The following is an 11,869-nucleotide window of genomic DNA, read 5'->3' on the forward strand; positions in this document are numbered from 1 at the left end:
CGCATAAGTGGACTGGCTGAGGCCATATATTTAGGTCTCACTTTGCTTGCTGGGTCTTCTCACGCACAGCATATTTCCAAAGGTCTCGGTCAGAAGTCATCACCTCGGTGAGGCCCAATGTTCGAAGGTCGTGCCTCACCACCTCATCCCAGGTCTTCCTGGGCCTACCTCTTCCACAGGTTCCCTCAACTGCTAAGGTGTGGCACTTTTTCACACAGCTATCCTCATCCATTCTCGCTACATGACCATACCAGTGCAATCGTCTCTTTTGCACACCACAACTGATGCTTCATAAGTTCAACTTTTCTCTCAAGGTACTAATACTCTGTCTAGTATGCACACTGACATTACACATCCATCGGAGCATACTGGCTTCATTCCTTGCGAGCCTACGCATGTCCTCAGCAGTCGCGGCCCATGTTTCACTGCCATGTAGCATGGCTGTTCGTACACATGCGTCATACAATCTGCCTTTTACTCTGAGTGAGAGACCCTTTGTCGCCAGCAGAGGTAAGAGCTCTCTGAATTTTGCCCAGGCTATTCTAATTCTAGCAGCTACGCTTTCAGCACACCCACCCCCACTGCTAATTCGGTCACCAAGATAGCGGAAGCTATCAACCACTTCTAGTTTTTCTCCCTGGAATGTGGCAGAAGTTGTTTTCTGCACATTCACAGTATTTATAGCTCCTGAACATCTGCTACATACAAAAACTATCTTCCTAGTTAACCTTCCTTTGATATTGCTGCACCTCTTATGTGTCCATAGCTTGCACTGGGTGCATCTTATAGAGTTACTACCCACTCCTATTCTACAGATCGAGCAGGGCCATCTACCCAAAGGGGTTTGTGTTTTGTCTGCCTTCCTACTTATTAGGACTTTGGTTTTAGCTAGGTTGACTCTAAGGCCCTTCGATTCTAGTCCTTGCTTCCACACCTGAAACTTCTCTAGTTCTGATAGTGACTCAGCAATTAGTGCAAGGTCATCAGCATAGAGGAGCTCCCAGAGGCATCCTGTCTTGAATTCCTCTGTTATAGCCTGGAGGACTATGATAAATAGGAGGGGGCTGAGGACAGAACCTTGGTGGACCTCTACTTCCACCCGGAATTCTTCACTGTACTCATTGCCAACCTTCACCTTACTGACAGCGTCTCTGTACATGGCTCACACAGCTCTCACTAACCATTCTTCTATCCCTAGTTTCCTCATTGACCACCAGATGAGAGATCGGGGGACCCTGTCAAAGGCTTTCTCCATATCAACGAAAGCCAGGTACAGAGGTTTATCTTTGGCTAGGTATTTCTCCTGAAGCTGTCTTACCAGAAATATAGCATCGGTGGTGCTTTTCCCAGGCACGAACCCAAACTGCATCTCATCTAAACTGACTCGCTCCCTAATTAGTTGGGCTATGACCCTCTCCGTGACTTTCATTACCTGATCTAAAAGCTTGATGCCTCTGTAATTATTTGTATCTAAAGCGTCACCTTTACCTTTGTAGCAGTTGACTATGATGCTGCTGCACCAGTCATTGGGTATAACTCCTTCGTGTATCACCTGGTTCGTAATACGGGTGACTAGGCTATAGCCGACACTGCCAGATATTTTGAGCATCTCTGCAGTGATTCCTGATGGGCCGGGGGCTTTCCCTGTCTTCATATTTTTAATTAATTTATCTATATATATAGATATATATAATTTTTCAAAGTAAACTCTGTAATCATTACCAATATAGCATAAGATTTCACCTCAAAAAATTTTTAATTAGATTCCTTAAGAATAAACCCAAAAATTTCCATAAACATAACATAGGCAATTAAAAATTTTTTAAGAATGATATTCGTAATTCTGATAATAATAAAGATGATAATGTTTGGTTCATAATCCTATTTGGGAGGAATATCAAACGTAACTTGATTGCAAAGTTTAGAGAGGTGATAAGCAGACATTTCCCAAAGAATTCACACTATGGTAAAATTATTAATACACACATCATTAGATTTGGATTTTCAAATACTATAAATTTAGCACAAATAATTGCAGCCCATAATTTTAAAATACTAAAATCTAAAGAAATAGGGGTGAATAGGGATTTGAATCATGATATAAATAGCAATAATAATAATAATAATAATAATAATAATAATAATAATAATAATAATAATGGCAGTATTATTAATAATAGTGATTATGTTTGTAATAGTAGGAATTTAATTACAGTAACTGAGGTAAACCCTAGAAGATTGAAATTTGAAGGACCTAATGCGAAGGTTAAAAATATAGTTTATCAATGTAAGGTAAGGACTCAAACAGATACTAGAAGATACCTGGGATGTACTTCAGGACAAATATGTAAACGAATATCTAATCATTTTAGTACCTTTAGAGATAGAAGGAAAATAGCAAGCACTAGTCTTAGTAAATATATCTGGGAACTCAAAGAACAAAATAAGCCATATTGGTTAGAATGGTCAATTATCGCGAGATCTTTTCCATATGAGAGGGGTAAGAAATACTGTTCACTTTGTACATAAGAGCTTTATTTCATACTATTCTCTAAGGGTAAATTGATAAATAAATTAACAAATAATGCTCTGAAATGTACACATATTTTAAGACATACTTTTCGTTGGTTTAAATAAAACTGAAATATGACAAGGTGTTATAATGAATTATACCATAATAGTTAGTCCATAGACAGATCATACTAATATAATTTAATAATAGCAGCAAGGATTTTGTAAAATCCTTTTAAGATAATATGGTATAGATTCCCATGTTAGTTTAAGATTAGATATAATGTATACCAAATTACAATATAAATTTAGGTCCTTAAGTAGGATACATTAGTATATAATGTACCAATAACAGTTGTGGGCTTTACTAGAATTTTAGTGATATTTGAGGATTGAGTTCAATTATAATAGAGAATTGACTATAACCTATAGTAAATTATAGTAACAGTTTAGGAGTATTATTATTGATGATTTTGTTAAAAATATTTCATTTAGACTCTCTAAATTATCTGTTAATAATAATAATATGATTTTTAATAATGAAGATCAATCCTATATTTCAGCATAAAATTTGGGCAGTTTATAAGAGAAGGTTTACTAGATTGAAACTGGTTGTAGTATAATATTAATAATAATAATAATAATAATAATAATGGTATATAATATTGGATATGAAAGCAGGCCATATTTAAATATCAAATATTAAAGTTATAAGTAGAGGTTGGAATTTTGCCATTAAAATCTAGGCACAACTTAGTATGGATTAATTATAATGAAGAGTTAATTATAACTTGTAGTACAGTACAGTACAATATGGTGTGTTATTAGATCTTAAAGCAGGCTATATAAGTGTATAACTTGACAATAATAATTGTAGGTCTTGAATAAAATACTAGAGATAGGATGGCACAGTGTGGATCTCCATTAAGGTGAGAATTGTTTATAATTTATAACATGGAGTCCATAGAATATAATAATTATAGCAGATAATATTAATATGTTAAAATATAACTTAAATATAACACATGTGGGTTTTGAAAAAATTCCTAGAAGTAATTATTCCTATTGCAATTGAATTTTTTTAATTTTTTTATTATTTATGATTTATTTATGGCTCATATTTTATGGTACTATGTAGTATAATATTGGATTTTAAAGCAGGCATATCAATGTAAAATTTGCCAATAGTAATTGTGGCTTTGCAGTGGCCCCTAAGATAATTTATGTGTCTTGAATAATTAATAATAAATAAGAGAAATTTTAGTAATTTTTAGTAATTATCAGTAATAATTGTAATAGTCATAGAATATGGCAAGGAGTTACCTCCCCTATTGGAAGTAGTATATATAAACAGAAAGGATTTCGTATTAGATCGGATAACGTTAAAAAAGAGTGTGGTATAGATTTAAATTTTAAATTTGATTTTGTTTGATTAATTCATTATGTGTGTTTTTTGGGGGGTTTTTTTTGTTCTAAAGAAAATTATTCCTGATGACGTGTATGACAACTAATATATTTGACTTATATTTAATGGTTAAATATAGTTGTACACAGAAATGTTTACATTGGATGAATACATGGATATAAATTAAACTTCGGTGTCAAATCTCTGTATTAAATGTATAAATTTAAAACTTTGGATATATATATATATATATATATATATATATGTATATGTATATATACACACATATATATATACAAATATATATACATATATATACATATATACACACACATACATATACATATATACACACACACATGACCAATCAAACAGATCTATGTGTTTCAAATTTTATATTACTTTTGATTGCATTTGTTATTCCTTTCCCATTTCTAACAAAACTGTTTGATGAACGGGAACGGGAAACTCCGAGTAACAGTCTTTTGTTATATTTCTGCTGCTTTTAAATAAAGTATATATATATATATATATATATATATATATATATATATATATAGGATGAAGAACTTTTCTGAGAGGCAAAGATTACATTTCACAGGTCCTTTATAAGCTCCGTATTTGTATGCTGATGCTTTTTCTAGAATTTCCCAAGTTACACTGAAAGGGCGGGTGTCATTCTCTTTCAGGTATGCTTTGCAAGACTAGTCACTGTACTGTTCTCGGAATATTAGAAAGAATTTCGGTGAGAATAGAATCGAGTCTTAAATGAATTTTCCAAAGCTCCTGTGTATGTTTTATATTCTTGTGAACCATCTACTTGCACTTTGATTCTATAAACAATTCCTTCTTCAAGACATTTACCTTCCAACAGACAGCAGATGCAGTTCCTCAGATTAGCTTTGACACTGCAGTTGTTTGTAATAATTTTTGTATTATGCTGGCTAATAAAAGAGGCGAAGTTTTTGCAACAAGAATAGCTAACCTTCAACATTCTCCTATTAAATATTCTATAGAACTTATGGCTAGATTGAAATGCTTAGAAACTAATTTTAAGAATTCCCTACCTATATTAGTTTTTATGGCAATATTAAATGCGAGGATAAACCACAAAACTTTCCTAGTCTTAGTTCTGCGTGGTCTATTATTGTTAGAATTAACTTGACTATACTGGATCTTCTCTGAGAATCCACTTTTCCTTAATGCATTATTGTAATAAAGTGCAGTATTTTGAATGCTGTCTCATCTGAAGAAATTAATGATATTCACCTCTCTGCATTACTAACTAGGTTCTTAAGAATTGCGGGTGGATGATTAGATTCTTTGCTAATATAACATAGCTTTTCATTGGGCTTACGGTAGGGTTTAAATTTATCTGATGGGTATATACTGCCAAATGTATATGTAATCTAGTGTGAAATTTTTTTTAAATGGGTATGTTTTTTAATTTATTAATTAATTAATATTTTACAGCTAATCATTTATCCTAGGTATTCAGGCCTTTTCCTTCTTTATAAGCTATTTTTGATTTAAGGTTTTCTTCGATTTCTATAATAATATAATTTTAAACTGCAATTTGTTATTGCATCCAACTGGTTATTGAAAAAACCGTTAGTTGAAAGGACCAATGAAACAAAACCATTTTCAAATGTGTATCTGTCAAACTACAATATACAATTGTATATTTATGCATATAACTTTATTTTTGTTCCATTCTAAACAAAACTGTCCAACGAACAGGAATGTGAAACTCCAAGTAACAGTTTTTGTGATATTTTTGCTGCTTTTTAATAAAATATATTACTCTACCTCTGGTATTCAAGTACTATTTTTTCCACCTTGTTTCGCATTTGTGCTTTCTCTGGTGTATGTGTGTGTGTGTGTATATATATATATATATATATATATATATATATATATATATGGGAGAATATACGAAAAAACAACAACAGACGAGGACAGGTGGTGTAAATAACAAAAGGATGTATTAGTATGACGCTCGGGAATACGGAAAGTCTTTGACATTTCGAGCTACGCTCTTCAACAGAAAGAATACGGAGACAAGGAGAAAAACACGGAGAAAAAAAATTGAATAGTGTTCAGTCAACGGTCAATCATAATATATATATATAATGTAAGGATAAAATCTTTATAAAACTTTATCAAGTAATCAGCGTGAAAAAACCTCATAAGGAAAAAAAGCCATCATTTTTTTCTCCATATAGGCGCAGGAGTGGCTGTGTGGTAAGTACCTTGCTTACCAACCACATGGTTCTGGGTTCACTCCCACTGCATGGCACCTTGGGCAAGTGTCTTCTACTATAGTCTCGGGCCGACCAAAGCCTTGTGAGTGGATTTGGTAGACGGAAACAGAAAGAAGCCTGTCGTATCTATGTATATATATATATATATATGTGTGTTTGTCCCCCCAACATCGCTTGACAACCGATGCTGGTGTGTTTACATCCCTGTAACTTAGCGGTTCGGCAAAAAAGACCGATAGAATAAGTACTAGGCTTCCAAAGAATAAGTCCTGGGGTCGATTTGCTCAACTAAAGGCAGTGCTCCAGCATGGCCACAGTCAACTGACTGAAACAATTAAAAGAGTTAAGAGTAAATATATATATAATTTAATTTATATAAGGGCATTACTATACAATAATGCCTCATGCTTAGAGGGACTTCATAAATCAAAACTACCAAAATAAGCACATTTTTGCCGATCACGAGGGAATGCAACTTTCAAAGCTAACCTCCTAAAAACTTTTAACTTAACAGCAAATCACTGGTTTCATAATTAACACAGCAAAACTATGCAGTAAGCTGCATCTTTTATTCATCAGTGCACGTATGGTCAAGACACATAAAGAATAAACAAAAATCAACATACCCTGATGTACCCAACACAGTACATAGACAATTGTTCATCCTTATATATCCATGAAAGAGGCGGGCTTTTTAAGTTACACTTCAGCAACATGTGCTTTTACAGAATAATATTCAGCACTGAATATATTTTAATTATTCATAATATAATGTAAGGATAAAATCTTTATAAGAATTTATCAAGTAGTCAGCGTGAAAAAACCTCATAATGAAAAAAAGCCATCATTTTTTTGCCATAAATATATATATAATTTAATTTATATAAGGGCATTACTATACAATAATGCCTCATGCAGCTTACTGCATAGTTTTGCTGTGTTAATTATGAAACCAGTGGTTTGCCGTTAAGTTAAACGTTTTTAGGAGGTTAGCTTTGTAAGTTGCATTCCCTCGCAATCGGTAAAAAAGTGCTTATTTTGGTAGTTTTGACTTATGAAGTCCCTCTAAGCGTGAGGCATTATTGTATAGTAATACCCTTATATAAATTAACATATATATATATATATATCATTATCATCATCATCATATACATATATATATATATATATATATATATACACACACACACACACACACACACACACACACACACACACACACACATGATGGATTCTCTTGTGAACAACAAATGAGGGTACTTATTGACATCCATACAACTATAATCATTTTGCAGCCTTTATCATATAAAAGCAATGTATTTTAGTGTATAATAAATAATTAAATAATTTTACATGCTTGTATTTGAACTGCATCACACTATACATTACACCCCTTTTTGTTTTGTTTTGGTTTACTCTGTGATTTGTAACTTGATTCATTAAAGGAGACTTTTTTGTGAGTACCACTAAATTAGTTAAATCCATGTGTTGTGCATTAAATATATGTGTGTGTGTGGTCTGATCAATAAGTATCCAGACTGTTAGCATAGTAATGAAGCTAAAGCATACATAGTGAAGGCGCTTGGCAAAGATTGACCTTCAACTCTGCTATGCATGTACACTACATTTTAACTTTCTAGCTCACTTCCACTGTTTACAGCAGTGCTTGGAAGGAAGGTGTGTATCATGTGATTGTCACATTGACCATGAAGGAGAAGGATGAGCAGAGAATCTGCACCAAATTTTGCCAAAAGCTTAGAGGCCTATGCAGAGTTTTCAAAAAGTTTTCATCAATCTCAACACAAGGAGATCTTGTGCAACTGAAACCTGAATGTCTTTTTGGTCAGCTGAAAGCAGTTTTGGCACAAACTTGACAGACACGCGTCTCCTACCCAAGTCTGCGGTGATAATGGACTGAACTGAACCATAACTAATCTGCACATACTCTGATGACAAATGGTGATTCAACGATTTCCCCTCTCAGTTGCACGCACATTGCGATGTTTTTCTCAGTTCTGCTGGTTGTGCGTCTCCCAGAATATTCATCAATATTGACATTTTTTTAGCCATCTTCGAAACATCTGAACCACTCGTACACTTGTGTGCAGCTCATACACTCCTCTCCATACACTTTCTGCAACTTTGCGTAAGCCTCTGAGCAGGTATCGCCATGACAACTTTCTCTGCCATGGTCAATATGATGATCATATGCTACACATCTTCCTTCCAAGCACTGCTGTAAACAGTGGAAGTGAGCTAGAACATTAAAACTTAGTGTTCATGCACAGCAGAGTTCAAAGTCAATCTTTGCCAAGCAACTTCACTCTGCATGCTTTAGTTTCATTACTATTGCAACAGTCTGGATACTTATTGATCAGACCTCATATTATATATATATATATATGTATGTGTGTGTGTATGTATGTATATATGTATGTATGTACAGTGGGGGGAAATAAATATTCGTACATGTCAAAATTCTTTATTTATTTAATTTCTAATGAAATTAAATATACCAATGCTATATTTGCATACACATACATAAACTAAGAATATGCAAAAGAAAGTAATAAATTATAGTAACTAATGAATTTATATACAAATATAAATATTTAGGGGTGAAAAAAGTATTCGTACAGAACATAAGTAACTGATAATTCTGATTTAACACATCGTAGCATAACCATTATTCAGTTTCACTTCAACCAATCTCTTCTTCTAGTTCTTAATCAATGATTCATATGTTTCTTTAAGAATTTTTTCCCATTCTTCTTGACAAATTTTCTTCAAATCTGGATGGGGCTCTTGAATGAGTTTTAATTTTCAAACAACACCACAAATTTTCAATGGGGTTCAAGTCAGGTGACTGGCTTGGCCATTCTAATAATTTTATATTGTGATTGACAATCCATTTTTGGTAGACTTCGCCGTGTGCTTAGAGTCGTTATCCTGGTGTAAAACCCACCCTTCACAAAGCTGGAGCTTTTCTACAGAGTCCCATAAATTATTGTTCAAAATATTTTGGTACATCTCTGCATTCATTCTACCATCTATCACATGTAAATTGCCATTGCCATTTGCAGAGAAACACCCCTACACAATGATGTTGCCACCTCCAAACTTTACAGTAGGAATTGTGTTTTTCGGCGAATAGGTGGTACCATCTTTCCTCCAAACATGGCTATGTGAATTTCATCCAAACAATTCAATTTTCAACTCGTCTGTCCAAAGAACATTTTCCCAGAATGTATCAGATTTATCTTTATGTTCATAAATTTTAAACGGGCATCTCTATGCCTTTTAGTCAACAGCGGAGTTTTTCTAGGAGAATGTGACTTCAGTTCATTCCTATGAAGTTCATTGCTGTTTGTTCATAGTGTAACACTAGTCCCTGAAGCTAACAAATCTTCTTGCAACTCCCTTCTGGTGATCATTGCGTTTGGTTCGATACTTCACTTCATTTTTCTTAAAGATCTAGGGGAAATCTTGCGTGGTGCACCAGATCTTATTTTGTCTTCAACAGTTCCCGATTTTTTATATCTTTGAATAAATGAAGATATGGTAGAAAATGGAATACAAAGGGTCTCTGATATTTTCCTGTAACTTTTACCTGCTTTCCACTGTTCAATAATTAAGTTTTTCACTGAATTTGTGAGTTCTTTACTTTTCGCCATTATTACAACACTACTTTATGTTGTCTCAGTGCTGAATGAAGAAGCTAGCGTTTTGACACTTAAAAATGACCACTGCTAAGGTTTTTGGAACAAACAAGAAGATTCTAGTAAAAAAAAATATTTTAACAGTAGTTTGTGGCATAGAAACTCATAAATTTATTCTGTACGAATACTTTTTTCACCCCTATATATTTATAATTGTATATAAATTCATTAGTTACTATAATTTATTAGTTTCTTTTGCATATTCTTAGTTTATGCATGTGTATGCAAATATAGTATTGGTAAATCCCATTTATGTTCATTAGAAATTAAATAAATAAAGAATTTTGACATGTACGAATATTTATTTCCCCTCGCTGTATATATATATATATATATATATATATATATGTGTGTGTGTGTGTGTGAATGTATATGTATATATATGTATATATATATATGTGTGTGTGTAAGTATGTATATATATGTGTATGTATGTATATATATGTATATATATATATATATATATATATATATATATATATATGTATATATATAAATATATGCGTGTGTGTGTGTGTGTGTAAAATAAGATTAACCAATTCATTTTATTTCTTTTTACAGATCAAGAAGAAAAGGTCAGGGATGCCATGAAAGGTTTTCAATTACCAATAGGTAACATTCCTGAGTGGGCCCTTAACATTCCTGAAGATAAATGGAAAGAGCATTTGTTGTCAAAACTTCACCAGCTGGAAAACAAAGATACCGACCATAAGAGCAACAACAAAAATGATTCTCATCCAAATTCTTCATTAAACTGAATTTTACCTTAGTTTTTTTTTTTTTTTATGAAACTCATCCACAAACATACATTTATAACACAATATTTATACACACATATTCATGCCACAGTATTTATACACGCAGTTATCAGCAAGTGTTCATACACACACAGAAAATCAATATAAAAGGATTTATATCTGTAGCAATATTGAATCATGTGGGATTAATATTAAGTTTTTTTTGTTTTGTCAAAGTCAGTTAGATAAACATACAATCAGACTAATATGAGATCAATAAATAAACTAACATATTTTGGAATATAAAGAAATATGCAAAATACCCCACACACACAGAGTCTCTCTCTCTCTCTCTCTCTTTCTCTTTCTCTCTCTCTCTCTCTCTCTCTCTCTCTCTGGGAAGGTAGGAAGAAAGGATATTTCCCAAGCTTTAAGTTATCTACACTCTCAGATTCCAGACTAATATCGAAATTCTTCAGGTGTAGAAAATCCCGGTTTCACAATGGTAAAACTTTGTGTGAGTTTAGCGATGAGTAAAATATAATCCATTTAAGTAGACAAAGAAAGATTTTAACACAACTTTAATGATCAGTTACAATTGTTTCTATACTAACACTGTTTTCAACACCAGCTGATGCAAAAGTTCCAAGTGAAATTTATGTAACATTTGCAGTTTTAAACATTAGAGTGGCACTTCTTCAGACCTGCATCAAACATGTGCTCCTATAAATATCTATATATGCAACTCCCGAAGTAATACTGGAACAGTTGTCAATCATGTTTATGTTTCATTATATATCCAGCTTCTTAGAAGTAAATCCACTCTTGTGAGTAAGGGTTTTTTTTTTCGTTTTTAACCTATTGCTGATTTTTAATAAATGATTTTGCTGTTATATCAAACTTATTCACACAAACTTTTTCAGTCAACTGTTTCTATATAAAAGGTATTTATAAGCTGCTTTATATACATCTTTTCATTTTGAATAATATTAAAACTTTAGTAGCATAACAAATGTCATCACACTGTGGCTAAATGTAACTCATAAGTGTGACTTCTTATGCAATATCATAGAAATATGTTGTCTAATTTTTCTTTTAAAGCATAATTAAAAGTTAGTTTATAAAGCAGCATATTTGAATATATATAAATATTGTTGCAATATATAGTGTAAATTATATATTGTTGCAATATATACTATGAATTATTTTGTAATAAAATGATGTAACAAGTTA

The 11,869-nt window shown here is 32.7% G+C and overlaps 1 protein-coding gene across 1 annotated transcript in view; it reads left to right on the forward strand.

Annotated features, from left to right (window-relative positions):
- The window catches only part of LOC106877092 (uncharacterized), a 59,521-nt gene extending 47,652 nt beyond the window's left edge, over positions 1-11,869 (forward strand). The window contains exon 4 of the mRNA XM_089364981.1: positions 10,461-11,869. Coding sequence (XP_089221107.1) covers positions 10,461-10,657 — 197 coding nt within the window. The 3' untranslated portion in view covers positions 10,658-11,869. The remainder of the gene's footprint in view (positions 1-10,460) is intronic.

This window comes from Octopus bimaculoides, chromosome Z (assembly GCF_046866305.1).
Source record: "Octopus bimaculoides isolate indiv1 chromosome Z, ASM4686630v1, whole genome shotgun sequence".
Taxonomy (NCBI): domain Eukaryota; kingdom Metazoa; phylum Mollusca; class Cephalopoda; order Octopoda; family Octopodidae; genus Octopus; species Octopus bimaculoides.